Source organism: Eumetopias jubatus, unplaced genomic scaffold (genome assembly GCF_037043125.1).
Source record: "Eumetopias jubatus isolate StellerSeaLion01/CBP00866 unplaced genomic scaffold, mEumJub1_p1.0 scaffold_2, whole genome shotgun sequence".
NCBI classification, from domain to species: Eukaryota; Metazoa; Chordata; class Mammalia; order Carnivora; family Otariidae; genus Eumetopias; species Eumetopias jubatus.
Genome location: NW_028274808.1, coordinates 147,404,388 through 147,425,966, shown reverse-complemented (window position 1 = coordinate 147,425,966; position 21,579 = coordinate 147,404,388). Strand labels below are relative to the sequence as shown.

Below are 21,579 nucleotides of genomic sequence, written 5' to 3'. Positions count from 1 at the left end.
GCTCATTCCAGTGAGACAGTGGTGGTCTGGAATGGGTGAAAGTGTGAGCATGAAAATGGCACCCACTGGACTCCAGGGAGGTTTGCAGTTTATTGCTAGATGTGTGCTGAATTTGAAGCCTGCCCCTTGGGCAGCAGCTTTTAAAGTACACAACTAGGCCTCTTTCAGGGAAAAACTGGGAGATGGGCATTTCTGTCTGCTGCCTCTGCTGAGCCCTGAGGGGCTAGCCAGGTTAATAAGACCTTACATCCATTATCAAAGGCTGAACATGAGAGTGAAAGCAACCAGGTGAATACTCTTAAAGGTCAAGAACAGGAAACAAATTGAGGGTCGCTGGAGTGGTGGGGGGTGTGGGAGGGATGGGGTGGCTGGGTGATAAACATTGGGGAGGGTATGGGCTATAGTGAGCGCTGTGAATTGTGTAAGACTGTTGAATCACAGACCTGTACCTCTGAAACAAATAATACATTCGATGTTAAAAAAAAAAAAAAGAAGAAGAAGAAGATAGCAGGAAGGGAAAAATGAAGGGGAGGAAATCAGAGGGGGAGACGAACCATGAGAGACTATGGACTCTGAGAAACAAACTGAGGGTTCTAGAGGGGAGGGGGTGGGGGGATGGGTTAGCCGGTGATGGGTATTAAAGAGGGCACGTACTGAATGGAGCACTGGGTGTTATACGCAAACAATGAATCATAGATCACTACATCAGAAACTAATGATGTAATGTATGGTGATTAACATAACATAAAATTTAAAAAAAGGTCAAGAAGGGGAAAGAATTTGGTCATGAAATCAAAGACTTTCAGATAGTTCAATTTTATAATAAGATGCAGGTAGTGTTGTTATATTTCTAATTCCACAAACATTTCACTGAAAAATGAGTAGGCCATCAACTTGCCATGTTCTTAGGTAAGGAGTGATGCTGAGGCTGGATCCACAGTAAGAGCCAAGGAGAATTAGTGGTCTTCCAAAACAAAATGGATGGGTAAATCATTTTACACAATTTCAACTATCTGTAGTTTCTCTAGCAAGGTACAAAACTACAAAATTCTGCACCAAAATTAAGTTAAAATATTCTGAGTATTTGCACAATAATGATATTGTGAATAACCTTAATGTTCTTGTGTCCATGCCCAATGTTTGAAACACAGTTAAGCTCAATAATTTTTGGAGGGGGATGACTTTTGATTTAGAATAATAATTTTCAATAAATATCCATACAGTCTTATTTTTATTTTATTTATTTTTTGCCAGTTTTTCTGTGGGCATGACATATTTCTAACTCTTAAACAGGTAGTAAATCCCTTAAAAGCAGATTTTGATCTGAGAAGCTAAGTTGTGAAGTCATTTTGTCACAGGAGGAAGGGAATCTTACATCACAACTTCTTTCTGGAATAAACTGGAGGAGTCCCATCTATGAGGCATACCAGCTTGAGGCCCCAGATACAATTACTCCTTTTTTTCCTTCTTCCCTATTTTTGCAAACTTCTGGTAACAAAACAAACAACACTGTGTGGTGACAAATAGAGCAGTTGCCACACAGGCCAGCAGGAACCCAATCACATCCAAAGAGTGGTACTGGAACCAGGTCAGGTTGTGGGAGGCTGGCCTGAGGTGTTTGGCTCCTTTGTGGCGCATGACAAACTCGATCCAGAAGACTGCTCGATCCAAGGGCTTTACAGGCTGATCGTGGTGAATTCTTGATAATTTCATAGCATTCTCTTTGTATCTAAAGGAGAAACATAAAGATACTGATATTGAAAGGAAGCTAATTTGCCTAATCATATAATTCCCTTGAAAGGTTTTTGAAAAGTGCCATACAAATGATTCAAAATAAATGCCATAGAATTACAGGAGTAGTGTGTTTTTTATTTGGGTCCACATAGGAGATTGGGCTTTTAAATTGGAATTTTCCCATCAACAAATATTTTAAAAAGTGAAAATGGAAGTTTAGTTAGGATAGTTTTATCTTTTCTAACAGAGAAAATGATATGGGCCATTGTAACAGCTATAAATGCGGTGGTGGGAATGCACTTATAGAATGATCCTCATGAAGCAGTAAAGGGAATTATGTCATGGTGAGTAAAATGCCACCTCACTGGTCCCTGTGTCTCCACTCGTCTACCCTCTACTCTTTATTTTCCATCATGTAGCCAGTCTGATTTTTGAAACAGATATCAGATCATGACACTTCCCTGCTCAAAATTTCCATCTGGCTTCTCATTACATTTAGAATAAAATCCAACTATGAATTTTGGACTATAGGATCTTATAGATACAGACCCTTAGCAACCTCTTCTCCTGTCACTTTGTCCCATGTACACTCTGTTGTAGGCACAGAGGCCTGCTAGCTGTTCACTGAAGTTGCCAAACATGTCCTCACCTCAGCACCTTTGCACTTTCTGTCCTCTCTGTCTCTCTGCTGGACACTATTCCCTATAAAACTCCAAGGCTGTTTCTACCTCTTGATGACCCAGCTTCATGTTCCATCTCAGAGAGGCTTTTCTGGGCACACTATCAAAGCACCCTTGGACATTTGTTCTGTGTGTGTGTGTGTGTGTTGCTATTTGAAACCTAGAATTTGAAAACGTTATATTTTCCAGAAAAACATTTAAGTATATTACATAAGAAAAATGCACATAGTTTTAACTGAATAGCTCATAAATTCAAAATTAGCTAGAATATTATTGTGAAGTGGATGTAATAATATACCTACTACTAAGATATTGTTAGAGGGTATCACAAGCTACCCAGAAGCACCCCATCTTCCCTGATCCTTTTAATCATCATAGATTAGCTTTTATTATTTATATATTGGAATGATAAGGTAACACTCATTTCCTTTTTTGTGTAACAGTTGTTGGTTAATTCTATCACTGTATAGTATTCCATCGTTTGGCAATACCACAGATTATTTCTTCATTTAACAATCAGTGGACATTTGTGTTAATAATTTTTTAGCCATTACTACTAATGCTGTCATAAAAATCTTGTGTATTTCTTTTGATTTACATGTTTATACAGTTGTGTTTGTATGTAATGTAGAAGTAGAATTGCTGAGGTGTATTTATGATTATGATTTCTTTATTGACTGAATTATGTAGAAGTATATTGCTTAATTTCCAAAATTTAGAGATGTTTCAGTTTTCTTTCTTTTTGACAATTTCTAAGTGAATTGCAGTAAGGCTGGACAATATACTCTTGATGATTTATATTTTTCAAATTTACTCTTGGTTTATGGCCCAGCATATGGTTAATACCAGTATGTATTCCATTCTTGAAAAATGTGTATTCTCTGTTGTTTTACATATAATGATGTATATGTATGTCAGACAGGTTATATTTTTAAATTGTGTCTTTCAAAACACAGGTATTTATCCATTCCATTACCTTTTTCTTTTTCCTTTCTTTCCTTCTTTTCTTTCTTTCTTTCTTTCTTTCTTTCTTTCTTTCTTTCTTTCTTTCTTTCTCTCTCTCTCTCTCTCTCTCTCTCTTTCTTTCTTTCTTTCTTTCTTTCTTTTTCATTCTTTCTTTTTCATTCTTTCTTTTTCATTCTTTCTTTCTCTTTCTTTCTTTTTTGGTCTTTTTCTATGTTATTGAGAAAGATGTTTGAAAACTCAATATTATGACTATAGATTTGTATATTTGTTCTTTTGTCCACTTCTGCATTTTGATGTTTTAATAGTAGGTGTCACCAGTTAGTAATTTGTGTTGTTTTGATACAATCTTCTTGTACATTTCTATTTGAACATGTCTTATAAACAGTATATAATTTTTTAAAATGTATTCTGACAAACTTTGTCTTTAAATTATTTAGTCTGTTTAGGTTTAATGTAAGTAGTGGCATATTTATATTTTCATCTACTGTCTTATTTCTATTTTCTTTTCTATTTGTCCAACCTGCCATATATTTCTTTTTCTTTCTTACCTATTTTAAAGTATTTTTATTATTTGATTGTTCTATCATTTTCTTCTCGATAATACATTTTTCAGTATTTCTTTAGATGATACCCTCCTAATATAATATTAATACTATAGCAGTAATAAATACTGAATTCATGGTTGCTGTGCTGGGCACTACAAATTCCCTCACATTGTTTTCCTCTGTAATATAGAAAATTTCAATATTTATCTTATCATATTTAAAAAGTTTTATCTTCAATAGGACACAAGAAAGTGAAAAATCAAGTCAACCAGAATGGAAGAAAATATTAACAAATCATATATCTGATAATATATTGTATCCATAACACATAACAAATTCTTTAATAAGGTGAGACAAGTAATCAAATTTAAAAATTATCAAAGAATTGGAATAGACATTTCTCTAAAGAGGATATATGAATGGCAATTAGTATATGAAAAGATGCTTAATAACTTTGGCTATAAGGGAAATGCAAATCAAGACCACAAGGAGGGACCACTTCACATCCACTAGGATGTCTGTAATAAAACAGATGATAACAAGTGTTGGTAATGATGTGGAGAACTTGGATCTCCCATACTCAGCAGGTGGAAATGTAAAATGGTGCATCTCATTTGGACATCAATTTGGCACTTCCTCACAGAGTTAACATATGACCACCAACTCTATTCCTAGATGTCTATCCAAAAGAAATGAAAAATTTTGTTCACACAATAACATATGTAGCAATATTTGTAATTCCTAAATGTGGAAATAACCAAAATATTCATGAACTGATAAATGAATAAATAAATTGTAACATATCCATACCATAGAATATTATTCAGCAATACAAAACTCCACATGAATGAAACTCAAAAACATGCCAAGTGAAAGAAGCCACATGCAAAAGACCATAACTTCTATGATTCCATTTGTATGAAATATCCAGAATACAGCAATTTGTAGAGATAGAAAGTAGATTGTTTACCTAAGGCAAGAGGAATGAGAAATGACTTCTAAGTCATATGTGATTCCTTTTTGGGCTAATGAAAATGTCCCAAACTTAGATTATAGTGATGGTTTCATAATTCCATAACATTTTTATACTTTAAATTTTATGTTACATATTATAAAATATATTAAAATAAGAATAAAATTAATTTTGGGGCAAAAAGATATTTTTAGTTTTAGAAATTTTTGGTACTGCATTGGAAGTTATTTTACATAACTGCAAATTCTTCATTCTTTCATTTTTTGGATTCTATTATATCTTTAAAAATGTTTTCTTACAATTACCTGTATGACTTTTGCATTTGTTCATGTGGAAAATTGCTGCAGCAATTGGTTACCCATTAAATCAATGGGGTTAAAATGCAACTTTGAAATAAATGGTTGAAAATAAAAGTAGATTTAAGATCAGTTAAATCATATTAAAATTTCAAAATTAGCCTCTTAAATATAGGATGAAACTCATAGTCACCATTGACAGAAGAACCTATCTATAAATACTATTAATGAAAAAAATTATAATACTCACGAAGTGTCATTAATGACCATCCTCAATGCATTGAGCAAATCTGTACTAGACAGTGTGTGGAAATCCAGACTGACAGCTGCTCCCTTGGCCTTCATGTAAGCAATGTTATCAGGTTGATCCGCAAACAAAGGAATGCCCACCATGGGGATCCCGTGGTGGATTGCCTCATAGATGCCGTTGGCTCCACCATGAGTTACAAAGACTTTGGTTTTTGGATGACCTAGGATTGGATGAATCTCAGCACATTATTAATTATAAGTCTTAGAAATAAAATGAGAGTTGGGCAACATAAGGCATATAGTACTATATATATGAAACAGCATTAAAATGTCAGATCTCAGAGCAAGAAGCACATAAATCTACTGGAGAGGTAAATGAAGATTGGTGTGGTATTTGTAACTTGAAAAATGAATACAAGATGGCTGGACAGACAAATTAAAAGGGAACATTCTGGATAAAGAATAGCATGTGCAAAAAAAAAAAGGCAAGGAGGTGGTATATTAGACAATATTCTCTTAAGCAGTAAAGTCACTGAGTTAACATGTAGGGTGTCAAGGTAGCAGGAAGTGTGATGGTGGTTCAAATCAGGGGAAGGAAAGACTGCACTTTATCATGAAATGTGTTGTGACTTCATGAAAATGATTATGGTGTTTTCCTAGAGAACATGTAGAGTCACTGATAATTAAAGAAGGGCTTTTATTTTTCAGTGACACTGAATACCCATGCAGAATGAGAAAGGATAGGAATACGGTGGGAGAATTAGGAGACAGAGTGATGATCCAGGTAGTTATTAAAAAATTATTGGAGGAGGCAAGATGGTGGGTGTAGGGGACCTCATTTCATCTTGTCCCTGAATTTAGCTAGAAAACTATCAAATTATTCTGAACACCTATGAATTCAACCTGAGATACAAGAAAAGAATTGCTGGAATTCTACAAATAGAAAAGTGACCACTTTTTGCAAGGTAGGAGATGTATAAAAATGAATCTGAGGGTATATTTGGAAAATAAATGGTAGGGGGGCTCCATAAGCTGGCTACCAAAAATTGATATAGCCCCAGAGTGCAAACTCAGACCCTTTAGAAGTCTGCTCCAGGGAGAGACATTCCTGCCTGAAAGGTGCTCAGGTGGCGAGATGGGGCAGAATCCTAGGTGGGACAGTGTGGTCTCAGGATCCCTGGGGTCACAGAAAGAATGGGGGTTCCTGAGCTGACAGAATTCCCAGCATTAGAAGAGAAACCAGTTATGTTCAGTGAGACAGGAGGGGGCTCTCAGCTCGGTTCGCCATAAACTGCAAACTGCAGCATGATCGGGTGACCGTTCTCTGTGTAGGGGCCTTCCAAAGGGCAGAAATGTGGTGACTCCCCACCTTCCCCCAGAAGGGGCAGTGCAGGAGGGTGCAGGACTGGGCTACTGCTCTGTGTGTGGGGGTCCTGAAAAGGGCAGAAATGTGGTGACCCACATTCCCCTGGGAGGATCAGTGCGGGCATGCACTGCAAGAGTCTGTAGAGTTTGGCACACACACAAGTGAAGACTGCTTATCCCTGAAGGTTTACAGAAGAGAGGAGGCTGCAATCTTTCAGCTCCAGGGCTGGAGATTGGGGTGCAGCCATTTTTATTTTCATCCTCTAAAGAGGTACAGAGGGCCTTCAGGGAACAAAAGCCACATAGAGCAATCAGAATCAGCTTACACTGAGCTCAGGCCCCTAGCAAGGGGTGGTGCAAGTCTGCCCAGGCAAAGACACTTGATAATCAGCACAATTGGTGCCCCTCTGAAGACCAGCTGAAACAAGAAGGGAACACCCAGTTTGTGGAGCACACAGGACTGCAAAACTCCAACACTAGGGGAAAATAGTATATAGAAATTGGGTTTTTTTTCGCAAGATTCATTTATCTTTCAGTTTAAATTTTTCCTTTTCAACTGGTTTCTTATTTTATTTTTTAAAGATTTTATTTATTTGAGAGAGAGAACAAGCAATGGGGAGGAGCAGAGGGAGAGAGAGAGAAGAAGACTCCCTGCTGAGGAGGGAGACAAATGTGGGGCTCGATCCCAGAACCTGGAGATCATGACCTGAGCTGAAGGCAGTTGCTTAACTGACTGAGCCAGCGAGGCATCCCACCTGGTTTCTTATTTATTTATTTATTTTTAAAGATTTTATTTATTTATTTGACAGAGAGAGACAGTGAGAGAGGGAACACAAGCAGGGGGAGTGGGAGAGGGAGAAGCAGGCCCATTGATATGCTGTCTGCAAGAGACATATTTTAGACCCAAAGACACTTCCAGATTGAAAGTGAGGGAGTGGAAAACCATTTATCATACTAATGGACATCAAAAGAAAGCTAGGGTGGCAATCTTTACATCAGACAAATTAGATTTTAAACCAAAGACTGTAGGAAGGGATGAAGAGGGACACTATATCATACTTAAAGGGTCTGTCCAACAAGAAGATCTAACAATTATAAATATTTATGTTCCTAACTTGGGAGCAGCCAGTTATATAAATAAATTAATAACCAAATTAAAGAAACACATTGATAATAATACAATAATATAGGGGACTTCAATACCCCATTCACTACAATGGACATGTAAGCAGAAGATCAACAAGGAAACAAGGGCTTTGAAAGACACACTGGACCAGACGGATTTCACAGATATATACAAAGCATTCCATCCTAAGAGAACAGAATACACATTCTTCTTGAGTGCACGTGGAACATTCTCCAAAATAGATCACATACTGGGTCACAAATCAGGTTTCAACCCATACCAAAAGATTAGGATTATCCCTTGCATATTTTCCGACCATGATTCTTTGAACTTCAACTTAATTACAAGAGGATATTTGGAAGGAACTCAAACACTTGGAGGTAAAAAAGCATCCTACTAAAGAATGAATGGGTCAACCAGGAAATTAAAGAATTAAAACATTTCAGGGAAATAAATGAAAATGAAAACACAACTGTTCAAAACCTTTGGGATGCAGCAAAGGCCGTCCTAAGAGGGAAGTATATAGCAATGCAAGCCTTTTTCAAAAAAAAATTAAAATGTCTCAAATACACATGCTAACCTTACACCTAAAGGAGCTGGAGAAAGAACAGCAAATAAAGCTTAAAACAAGCAAGAGAAGAAAAATAATAAAGATTAGAGCACAAATCAATGAAATAGAAACCAAAAGAAGAATAGAACAGATCAATGAAACTAGAAGCTTGTTCTTTCAAAGAATTAATTAGATCAATAAACCCCTAGCCAGACTTATGCAAAAGAAAAGAGAAAGGACCCAAATTAATAAAATCATGAATGAAAGAGGAGAGATCACGACGAGCACCAAGGAAATACAAATAATTTTAAGAACATATTATGAGCAACTATATGCCAAAAAATTAGGCAATCTGGAAGAAATGGATGCATTCCTGGAAACTTACAAACTACCAAAACTGAAACAGGAAGAAATAGAAAGCTTGAACAGACCCATAACCAGGAAGGAGATTGAAGTAGTAGTGAAAAATCTCCCAACAAACAAGAGTCCAGGGCCGAATGGCTTCCTAGGGGAATTCTACCAAACATTTAAAGAAGAGCTAATACCTATTCTTCTGAAGCTGTTTCAAAAAAAATGAAATGGAAGGAAAACTTCCAAATGCTGAGGCCAGCATTACCTTGATCCCCAAACCAAAGACCCCAACCAAAAAGGAGAATTACAGACCAATATCCCTGATGAACATGGTTGCCAAAAGTCTCACCAAGATACTAGCCAATAGGATCCAACAGTACATTAAAAGGATTATTCACAATGACCAAGTGGGATTTATTCCTGGGCTGCAAGGGTGGTTCAATATTCACAAATCAATCAATGTAGTACATCACATTAATAAAAGAAAGGAGAAGAACAATATATGATCCTCTCAAGTGATACAGAAAAAGCATTTGACAAAATACAGTACATTTCTTGATTAAAACTCTCCACAGTGTAGGGATAGAGGGAATATACCTCAATATCATAAAAGCCACCTATGAAAAGCCTACAGAGAATATCATTCTCAATGGGGGAAAAACCAAGAGCCTTTCCTCTAAGGTCAGGAATATGACAAGGATGCCCACTCTCACCATTTTTGTTCACCATAGTACTAGAAGTCCTAGCCTCAGCAATCAGACAACAAAAAGAAATAAAAACTCATTCAAATTGGCAAAGAAGAAGTTGAACTCTCACTCTTTGCAGATGACATGATACTTTATGTGGAAAACCCAAAACACTCTGCCCCAAAATTGCTAGAACTCATACAGGAATTCAGCAACATGGCAGGATATAAAATCAATGCACAGAAATCAGTTGCATTTCTATACACTAACAATGAGATAGAAGAAAGAGAAATTAAGGAGTTGATCCTATTTACAATTGCACTGAAAACCATAAGATACCTACGAATAAACTTAACCAAAGAAGTAAAGGATCTGTACTCTAAAAATTACAGAAGACTTATGAAAGAAATTGAGGAAGACACAAAGAAATGAGAAAATATTCCATGCTCATGGATTGGAGGAATAAATATTGTTAAAATGTCTATGCTACCCAGAGCAATCTACACTTTCAATGCAATCCCTATCAAAATGCCATCAACATTTTTCACAGAGCTGGAACAAATAATCCTAAAATTTGTATGGATCCAGAAAAGACCCTGAATAGCCAAAGGAATGTTGAAAAAGAAAACCAAAGTCAGTGGCATCACAATTCTGGACTTCAAGCTACATTACAAAGCTGTAATTATCAGGAGAGTGTGGTATTGTCACAAAAACAGATACATAGGTCAATGGAACAGAATAGAGAACCCAGAAATTAACCTTCAACTCTATGGTCAACTAATCTTTGACAAAACAGGAAAGAATACCCAATGGAAAAAGGACATTCTCTTCAATAATTGGTGCTGGGAAAATTGGACAGCCACATGTTGAAGAATGAAGCTGGATTATTTTCTTATACCATGCACAAAGATAAACTCAAAATGGATGAAAGACCTAAATGTGAGACAGGAATCCATCAAAATTCTAGAGGAGAATACAAGCAGCAACCTCTTCAACCTTGGTCACAGCAACTTCTTGCTAGACATATCTCCAAAGGCAAGGGAAACAAAGCAAAATGAACTATTGGGACTTCATCAAGATAAAAACGTTCTGCATGAGAGATGATGGACTCTGAAAAACAAACTGAGGGTTCTAGAGGGGAGGGGGGCAGGGGGATGGGTTAGCCTGGTGATGGGTATTAAAGAGGGCACGTTCTGCATGGAGCACTGGGTGTTATGAACAAACAATGAATCATGGAACACTGCATCAAAAACTAATGATGTAATATATGGTGATTAACATAATAAAAAAATTTTAAAAAAAAGATAAAAAGTTTCTGCACAGCAAAGGAAAGAATCAATAAAACTAAAAGGCAACCTATGGAATAAGAGAAGAAATTTGCAAATGACATATAAGATAAAGGGCTAGTATCCCAGATCTAACTTATCAATCCCAACACACAAAAAACAAATAATTCAGTCAAGATATGGGCAGAAGACATGAACAAACATTTCTGCAAAGAAGACATACAAATGGCCAATAGACACATGAAAAAATTCTCAACATCCCTTGGCATCAGGGAAATGCAAATCAAAACCACAATGAGATACCACCTCACACCAGTCAGAATGGCTAAAATTAACAAGACGGGGACAAATGTTGGCGAGGATGTGGAAAAAGGGGAACCCTCTTACACTGTTGGTGAGAATTCAAGCTGCTGCAGCCACTCTGGAAAACAGTATGGAGGTTCCTCAAGAAGTTAAAAATAGAGCTACCCTATGACCCAGCAATTGCACTACTAGTTATTTACCCCAAAGATACAAATGTATTGATCTGAAGGGGCACCTGCACCTCAGTGTTTATAGCAGCAATGTCCACAAAAGCCAAGCTGTGGAAAGAGCTGAGATATCCGTGGACAGATGAATGGATAAAGAAGAAGTGGTATATATATACAATGGAATATTACTCAGCCATCAGAAAAGATGCATACTTGCCAATTACACTGACATGGATGGAACTGTAGGGTATTATGCTGAATTAAATAAGTCAACCAGAGAAAGACCATTATCTTATGGTTCCACTCATATGGCAAATATAAGAAACAGCACAGAGGATCATAAGGGAAGGGAGGAAAAACGGAATGGAAAGAAATCAGAGAGGGAGAAAAACCATGAAAGACTCTTAAATATAGGGAACAAACTGAGGGTTGCTGGAGGGGAGGTGTGTGGGAGGATGGGGTAACTGAGTGATGGGCATTAAGGAGGGCACATGATGTGATGAGCACTGGGTATTATATGCAACTGATAAGTTTTTGAACATTACATCCAAAACTAATGATGTACTATATGTTGGCTATTTGAATTTAAATTAAAAAATAAAAAAATTACCTTTGAGAAGTAATTACACCTGAAATAAAGATACTTTGATTCTGGCCATAAGGAATGTGACTGTGTATAATAACATGCTGTATCTTATCTTTTTCCCCCTAGGACTGCAAAATAAATGTAAGGAAGTTAAGTTTGGTTTTTGAGTTTTTCAATAATAAATGTTCAATCAATTTCCTTCTTGGGAACTCTTATTATTTTGTTTAGAGTTACTTTCAATTCAGTGTTTTCCAGATTCTTACCAAGAAGGTCATTCTGGGGGATCCACTTATATAGCCGAGTATTTGGCCCTAAGGTGTCTGGTTTCTTGCCATCAAATCTCCAAAGAACCTGTTAAAGAAAATACCTTATTTCATGAGTTGAACTTTGAAGTTATAGCATGTAGGAATTTTAAAGAAATTAAGAGATAATCTAGTTAGACCCCTTTCATTGACTGGTAAGTAATAAGGACAAAAGTTATTAAAAATAAGACTACTAAAACACTGGTATAATAAAATACGCACATTTTTGTTCCTTATTCTTATATTCAATCAGGTATGATTGTAATCATGATGGTTCAAACATAGAGATTAGACAAATGAGATTATCAGTGACAAATACAAATATTTAAGAAATTTTTAAGCAGTTATTATAATTCTAGTGCAAACAAGTAGGAAAATACTAAGGCCTACACATTTGTTTTGTTTTATCAATTATAATTGCTTTCATCTTCCAATGTCATATTAACCTATTTATTCCTTTTTAAGTGTTACAGAAGGAGTTCACTTATATCTACTTGTCCCATATGTTATTTTATTAGAGTTTTATGTCTTTTGATATACAAAAAAGCTAAGTATGCAATCTGCTTGTGAGAAATAATTCTGCTTATTAGTAATTTATTAATATAAATAATTTCTACTTAGTACATTTAATTTCTTTTACATTAATAATTATTAGGCACTACTTCCAAGAAAAAGGTAATTTATTACATGAATCCAGATTATTATTACTATATCTTGGTTTGGAAGTTTTTTAAATGTTACAAAGAAGAGCCTGTTGGCACTTCACAAATAACAGTGTAGCTGCTGAAAAAAATCCAAAACTGTGATGATGCTAAATTTTATTTAACTGATTGTTAACACTTCAGTGATGCACTACAAAGCATTGACAGCATTGATGAATATGAGATCTATACCCAAGCAATTTCCATTCCCAGTACCAAAATAGATTGATTTTAGAATTCCCCAGCAATCCTCATAAACTGGATTATAGTTTTCATTGGTTAACATATATTTGCTATGTTCAAGTAAAACTTTAGATATCAAGCAAACAGCATAAAGAGAAACTATATCAGTAAACTAAAAAGTAGTTCACAAATACCCAAATACTCCAGGTTTTTTTCTATATATTGGAAAGTAATTTACTACTATATTTTATGTAGAAAGAGGCATCTGAAACTTTCCCTTGCTAGGCTTGTTTCTGGTTGACTCCTTAATATATTTCCATTTCCTTCCTTAATCAGGAAGAGTTAGTATTCTGATAAGTTAAAGTCCTTTTGGAGCCACACATTAGTAAGCACAGGGTCACCTTGAAGGGTAGACCCATCTCCCCACTTTTCATTTATCTTACTCTTTTACTCTTAATAGGGCCCACTCCACCAGTCATGTCAGTTTTTCTATTTCTCTAAATAATCTAGGCTGGATGAATGCCTAGACATAGCTTGGTGAACCCTGGCCATCCTCTCTCTGAACAGCATACTGAATAGGCTTATCTCAAAAATTTAGGGGAAGGAAAAGAAACCTGGATTATCCAGCAAGCATAAACTGAATGATGCTTTTCAGACTTTTATCAGTTCCTGCTTAACATACTGTTGAAATTTAACTCCTTTCTGAGAACATCTCTGAGGTATTCAGTGCCCTTGGAAATCCTGTAAGGAAAAGGAGTGAATGACAGGACAGAATTTGGTGATTTCTGTACCTGCCCATGATACCTTATAATAGCAAACTTTACACTGTACCTCCTAAATATATACCTTCTAAATATATTTCTTTCTGATCTCAATGTTAATACTAAAGTTATTGTCAAAACACCTTCTGTACTACTTTAGTATCTGCTGTGTATATTTTGCTCATATCTGAGATAAATTGGAGCTATCATCATGGTTTCCATGTCATGAAGAAAAGGGTAATCAATCCCTTTACACAGTTTAACAGACTTATTAAGTAGTTGTATACGATTAAGTTACTTTATCTAACCTTTTGTGGAATCTGGGCAAGGGCTGTTGCAATCACATTGGCTCTTTCCTCTGGCATGTTATTGACCATTGACCCTAGAGTAAACACCACAATACCATTTTCTCCAGAGCTCTGGACAAACTCTTCCATTTCCTGTGAAGAAAGTTTTCTCCATCACAAGAGAGGAACCAGCATAGCAAACACTATTAAAAGAATTCTACAAGGGGTGCCTGGGTGGCTCAGTCAGTTAAGTATCTGACTCTTGATTTCATCTCAGTTCATGATTTCAGGGTTGTGAAATTGAGCCCCAAGTCTGGCTCTACACTCAGTGGGGAATCTGCTGGGTATTCTCTCTCTCCCTCTGCTCCACTGCCCCCAGTCCCCCTACTCTATCTCAAATAAATAAATCTTTTTAAAAAAAGATAATTTCTACAAACAGCTGAAGAGAGATACCAAATATTATCAGGAGTTATTAGAATAATGCCTGTTTTTATCTTTAAATTGTGGCAAAGTACATACAAAAATTACCATTTTAACTATTCCTGGGTATGCAGTTAGATAATGGGTATATTTACACTGTTGGGTAACCAATCACCGGAACTTTTTCATCTTGCTAAACTGGAACTCTGTACCCATTATATAACAATTCCCCATTCCCTCCTTCACATCTTTAGTATTATACTTTGTATTTCTATGAATTTGACTAATCTGCATACCTCGTATTAGTGGAATCATAAAGTATTTGTCTTTTTGTGATTACACCTTTCACTTTGCATAATGTCCTAAAGTTTTCCACGTTGGAGTATGTGTTAGAATTTTCTTCTATTTTATGACTAATATTCCATTGTGTGTAAATACATTTAGTTTATGGATTTATCTGTTGATGGACACTTGTATTAGACTGAATAGAACTTTTGCTAGTTTTACCTCAGGATTTAGACCTTGAGAAATTTACCATATACACCTAAACATTTTGTAATCAAAATTGATCTTAGGTTAACCATCAAATAAGATCTTAGTTTCATCTTATTACCAATAAGAAGGTAGACAAGATGTTGAAGAGCCCATAAAATCATTCAGTAAGTGATGCTTGTTTTTCAATTGTGTCTTAAAGGTACAATATCAACTTAAAACATATTACATTATTGCTTTCTTTCAAAAAAAAAGAAAGCATACAGAACTCTTCTGTAATTTCATATTATGGATGTTTTTCAGATATAAGTGGTAGAAATTATTTGGTCCTTATTAAATATGCAGAATTTATGGTCCTTATTATATACACAGTGTAGTTTTCTCTGTGCTCATTTTGTCAGTCAGCTATAATGTTGAGAACCATGTTCCCCCGATGATCTTTACTGAGATTTTGTCCAGCCTTGGTGTGTGGCAGAAAACACATGTTCTCATAGGCTAAGCAAATCCTTTAATGCTCTAAGTTGTCAAACCTTGGGATCTCAAATGAATTGTGTAAATGTTGGAGTGACAGCAAGCAAACATTGGATTTGCCTGCAGATATTGTTGGAACACACAAACATTGTTGAGGAATGGTGTTTTTAAGCTAGAATACTGGTGAAATGCCTCAGAGAAAATAAAACAAAAGAAACAGGAATCAGTTACCTTAGGCAGGGGTTTGGCAGGTTTGCAGTGGAGTCCTCCAACAAATTCAAAATTTGGTAGGAGTGGGCGAGGAAATTCAAAATCCCAGTAGGTTCGAATGAGCCATATTTGAGCCTTTCCCATTAACTCACATAATGTAGTGGGTCTTCCTGACGGGAAAAAACCAAACATCACATCAATAAGAGAAAGGATAAAAACCATATGATCATTTCCATATATGCAGAAAAAGCATTTGACAAAGTACACATCCATTCATGATAAAAACTCTCAGTAAAGTTGGTTTAGAGTGAACATACTTCAAAAAATAAAGGCCTTATATGGAAAACCCACAGTGAACATATACTCAATGGGGAACAACAGAGAGCTTTTCCCCTAAGGTCAGGAACGAGACAAGGATGTCCATTCTTACCACTTTTATTCAACATAGTACTAGAGGTCCTGGCTACAGCAATCAGATGACAAAAAGAAATAAAAGTCATCCAAAAGCAAAACCTGCACTATTTGCAGATGACATAACTTACCAAAAAACTACTAGAACTGTTAAATTAATTCAGTAAAGTCACAGGATGCAAAATCAGTGTACAGAAACCTGTTACATTTCTATATACTAATAATGAAGCAGAAGAAAGAGAAATTAAGATAATCCCATTTGTAACTGCACCAAAAATAATAAAGTACCTAGGAATAAGGATATAAGAGGATAAAAGGAAAAGGAAGGCATTCTGTGCACATGAATTAGAAGAACAAATATTGAACTGTATATACTACCCAAAGCAATCTATACATTTAATGCAATCCCTATCAAAACAGCAACAGCATTTTTCACAGAACTGGAACAAATTATCCTAAAATTTGCATAGAACTACAAAAGACCCCAAATAGCTAAAGCAATCTTGAAAAAGAAAAAATGGGAGCTATCACAATTCCAGACTTCAAGTTACACTACAAAGCTGTAATCAAGACAGTATGGTACTGGCACAAAAACAGACACAAAGATCAATGGAACAGGATAGAAAACCCAGTTACATGGTCAATTAATCTTTGACAAAAGAGGAAAGAATATCCAATGGGAAAAAAAGATAGTCTCTTCAACAAATGGTGTTGGGAAAATTGGGCAGCTACATGCAAAGGTATGAAACTGGACCACTTTCTTATACCATACACAAAAATAAATTCAAAATGTATTAAAAAACTAAATGTGAAACTTGAAACCATAAAAATCCTAGAAGAGAGCACAGGCAGTAATGTCTCTGACATCAGCCATAGGAACATTTTTCTAGATATGTCTTCTGAGGCAAGGGAAATAAAAGTAAAAATAAACTATTGGGACTACATCAAAGTTAAAAAAAAAAAAACCTCTGCATAATGAAGGAAACAATCAATAAAACTAAAAGGCAACGTACTGAATGGGAGAAGATATTTGCAAATGACATTTGAGAAAGGGTTAGTATCCAAAATATATACAGAACTTATAGGGTGCCTGGGTGGATCAGTCGTTAAGTGTCTGCTTTTGGCTCAGGTCATGATCCCAGGGTCCTGGGATTGAGCCCCTCATCGGGCTCCCTGCTTGGCAGGAAGTCTGCTTCTCCCTCTCCCACTCCCCCTGTTTGTGTTCCCTCTCTCTGTCTCTCTCTGTCAAATAAATAAATAAAATCTTTAAAAAAAGAACTTCTACAACTCAATACCCCAAAACCAAATAATCCAATTTTAAAAAGGACAGAAGACATGAACAGACATTTCTCCAAAGAAGGCATACAGATGTCCAACAGACACATGAAAAGATGCTCCACATCACTCATCATCAGGGAAATGCAAATCAAAACTACAATGAGATACCACCTCACATCTTTCAGAATGGCTAAAATCAAAGCCACAAGAAACAAGTGTGGAGGTTTCTCAAAAAGTTAAAAATAGATGTACCCTATGATTCAGCAATTGCACTACTAGGTATTTACCCAAAGAATACAAAAATATTCATTCAAAGGGATGCATGTACCCCAATGTTTATAGCAGCATTATCTACAATAGCCAAATTATGGAAACAGCCTACGTGTCCACCAACTGATGAATGGCTAGAAAAGTGGTATATTTATACAATGAATATTACTCAACCATAAAAAAGAATGAGATCTTGGAGCACTTGGGTGGCTCAGTTGGTTAAGCATCCAACTCTTGGTTTTGGCTCAGATCATGATCTAGTGGTTGTGGGATGGAGCCCCTAGTGGGGCTCTGCACTCAGTGTCGAGTATGCTTCAGATTCTCTCTCCCTCTCTCTCCCACTCACTTTCTCTCTCTCTCTAAAATAAAGAAATAAAATCTTTTTTAAAAAATGAAATCTTGCAATTTGCAATGACACAGATGGAGCTAGAGAGTATTATACTAAGTAAAATAAGTCGGTCAGAGAAAGACAAATACCATATGATTTCATTCATATGTGGAATTTAAGAAACCAAACAAACAAAAGACAAAAATATAAAGAGAGAGACAAACCAAGAAATAGACTCTGAAATGTAGAGAACAAACTGAGGGTTACTGGAGGGGCAGTGGGTGGGGGGATGGGTTAAATAGGTGATGGGGATTAAGGAGGACACTTGTGTCCAAGAGTGAACTCTAATGTAAACTATGGACTTTGGATGATAATAATATGTCAATGTAGGTTCATCAGTTGTAACAAATGTACCACTCTGGTGGGGGATGTTTTATGCATGTGTGGGGCAAGGGTTATATGGGAAATCTTGACTCAATATACTGTGACTTAAAATTATTCTAAAAAGTAAAGCATATCAGAAGTAATATTTTCACTCTGTATTTAATAAATAACAAAGAAAGGTTAAAACACTTTATCCAGAAAAAAGTAAAAAAAAATTTTTTTAAGTATTACAAACAAACACACAAAGAATAGATATCTAATTGTTTCAAGAAATCCTTAGTGTTTTAATTTGTGGTTATTGACTTCCTGGAGTGTAATGTACTAAATAATGGACCACAGGGTTCTAACTGGCCCTGTCATATAAGTCTTTCCATAACATTTGTGCGGTTGAGAGATCATTTTATATTTTCATTTCATCATTGCACTTATGAAGGACAAATTCCTCTGACTTTATATTTATACAAACTCACCTTCCTAGGCACTAAGAATTAAAACTTCATGCTACCAGTTAAAAACATGACTTACCTAGTACTTCGCTGTAAAACAGATCCCAACTCTTCTCATTAAATGATTGGAACCAAAAGTCAAAATAAATCACATATATCATATTTTTTACTCTCTCCATGAATGTCATTTGACCACCTAATTCTGACATAATAATAGGCACGTAGGACGGAGGTAAAGGAAGTCCTCCACTATACTTTTCAAATATATAGCCAGGAGAGAAGCGGAGACTGTACACAAAAGGTATTTTAAGTAGCTCAGCCAGCAGTTCACCACAGGGTCCAATGGCATCTGCAAGAATGACATCAAACTTTGATTCTTGTAGTTTTGTCATGAGTTTCCTGTTCAAAATTATATCTTTACAGAACTTTTGAAGGCAGTCAGAATATTCCCACAAGGTTTCTTGCAATTGTGAAAAGTATCCCCAAAATGTATCTCTTGGCAAATTATATATCCATATGTCAATCATTTTCCTGAAGATATCCTCAAAATCCTTTCTCTGTAAATGTACAGGATAAATCTCATATTTAATAGTAGATGATTTGCTTGGATCAACAAGAATGGAAGCTGAAGATGTCAGAACAGTCACTTCATGACCTCTCTGGATAAGTTCATCCAGGATTGTCTTTATATTGATCCAGTGGCTATATTCTGTGGGCCACACTAGCACATTTCCACAACTTCCAGAGCTGAAGTAACAGCTCAGCTGTAGCAGCAGAACTGAAATCCATTTCATAGACATCCTAGTGGAATTCAGTGCTTCTTTTCCAATTCCTGTTTCCTTCTCCCTTGCTTGTACTTATATCCAAGGAGAAATCAATCAGTAGGTTAAAATATAACTCCTACATTTCAAAGTAAACACATTATATGAACAGTCAGAGCATCTGGATGGCAAGTGGAAAGAGCCAAAGGTAGATGATTTCATTTGTGTACAGATGTGTTTAATATTTGTTTGATGCTTATAAGTTCTATCATCTAGCTAAGAGCCAATGACCTAACATGTGCAAGTCACCTGTCTTATGTAATTTATCTTGGAAGAATGTCAGGGTCAGTGACGAGAGGTCACTGTCTGCAGTCTCCTTGACACAAGAATTAAAGTTATTATACAGGTGAATTATATTTCTTGGATATGATGGTTCAAGAGATTTTTTTTGTTTTGTTCATAAAAATTTGGTTGACATGTAATTCACATGCTATAAAATTGTCAGATTTAAAGTATACAATTCAGTGGTTCATAGTATATTCACAGAATTGTGCAACTACCATGATGATCAATTTTGGAGCACTTTTTTCACCCCAAATGGAAACCTTTACCCTCTAATAAAATTGCGTTTTCTGCATCTCCCAGCCCTAGTCAACATTTTATCTACTTTTTGTCATATATATTGTCTGTTCTCTTTGTGACTGTCTCCCTTAATTAGCATGATGTTTTATGTTAAAAATTTGTTTTCTGACTTTATTGGGATATCATTGACATAACAGTGTGCAGGTTTAAGGTGTACAGCATGATGACTTGATTCACTTATGTACTGTGAAATGGTTACACCATAAGATTAGTTACCACGTCCATCACCTCACATAATTTTTTTTTGTGGTGAGGACTTTTTAAAAATCTTTTTTTATTACTTTTTTATTAAAGCATAGTTCACACAAACATTTCATTAGTTTCAGGTTACAACATAGTGACTCAGCAAGTCTATCTGCTATGTTATGCTCACCACAAATGTAGATTCCATTTGTCACTACACAACGCTATCACAATAACTTTGACTATATTCCCTATGTTGTACCTTTTATCCTCCTGACATTCATCCCATAACTGGAAGGCTGTTCCCACTCCCCTTCACCCATTTTGCTTTCCCTCTCTCCCTCTTTTTTTTTTTTAGCAACCATCAATTCTCTGTATTTATGAGTCTTTCTGCTTTTGTTTATTCATTTTGTTTTTTTAGATTCCACATATAAGTGAAATCATATAGTATTTGTCTTTCTCCCTCTGACTTACTTCACTTAGCGTAGTACTCTCTCAGTCTGTCCGTGTTATCACAAATGGCAAGTTAACATTATTTCTTTTATGGTGGATTAATATAGCATTGTCTACATATACTACATCTTCTTTATCCATTCATTTATTGATGGACATTTGGGTTGCTTCCATATGCTGGCTATTGCAAATAATGCTTCAGTAAACATAGGGTATATATATCTTTTTGAATTAGTGTTTTTGTTTTCTTTGGGTAAATACCCAGTAGTGGAATTACTAGATCATTACTAGATCATATGGTATCTTTTTTTCTTTTTCTCTAGCTTTATTGTAATAATACAGTATATAATACATACAACATACAAAATATGTGAGTTTTTTTAAAGATTTTATTTATTTATTTGAGAGAGAGAGAATGAGAGATAGTGAGCATGAGAGGGAAGAGGGTCAGAGGGAGAAGCAGACTCCCTGCTGAGCAGGGAGCCCGACATGGGACTCGATCCCGGGACTCCAGGATCATGACCTGAGCCGAAGGCAGTCGCTTAACCAACTGAGCCACCTAGGCGCCCCTGTGAGTTTTTTTTTTTTTTCATATGCCCTCCTTTATTAACATCTAATGTATTATTTGTTTCAGGGGTACAGGTCTGTGATTCATCAGTCTTACACAATACACAGTGCTCACCACAACACATACCCTCCCTAGTGTCCATCACCCACCCCCCACCACCAGTTT

General features: G+C 35.9%; 1 protein-coding gene across 4 annotated transcripts; it reads right to left on the bottom strand.

Annotated features, from left to right (window-relative positions):
• Positions 1-1,449: 1,449 nt before the first annotated feature.
• Positions 1,450-19,607, bottom strand: LOC114206747 (UDP-glucuronosyltransferase 2B31). Of its 4 annotated transcripts, none has more exons than XM_028100625.2 (6): positions 18,887-19,607; positions 15,712-15,860; positions 14,119-14,250; positions 12,127-12,214; positions 5,445-5,664; positions 1,450-1,729 (listed from the first exon to the last, which is right to left on the bottom strand). In XM_028100625.2, the coding sequence occupies exons 1-6, from the start codon at positions 19,605-19,607 to the stop codon at positions 1,450-1,452; spliced, it is 1,590 nt and encodes a 529-aa protein (XP_027956426.1). The 4 variants fall into 4 exon arrangements, with proteins under 4 accessions (XP_027956426.1, XP_027956429.1, XP_027956427.2 ...); XM_028100628.2 differs by having other exon boundaries at positions 19,139-19,607; XM_028100626.2 differs by having other exon boundaries at positions 15,712-15,856; positions 18,883-19,604.
• Positions 19,608-21,579: the final 1,972 nt, after the last annotated feature.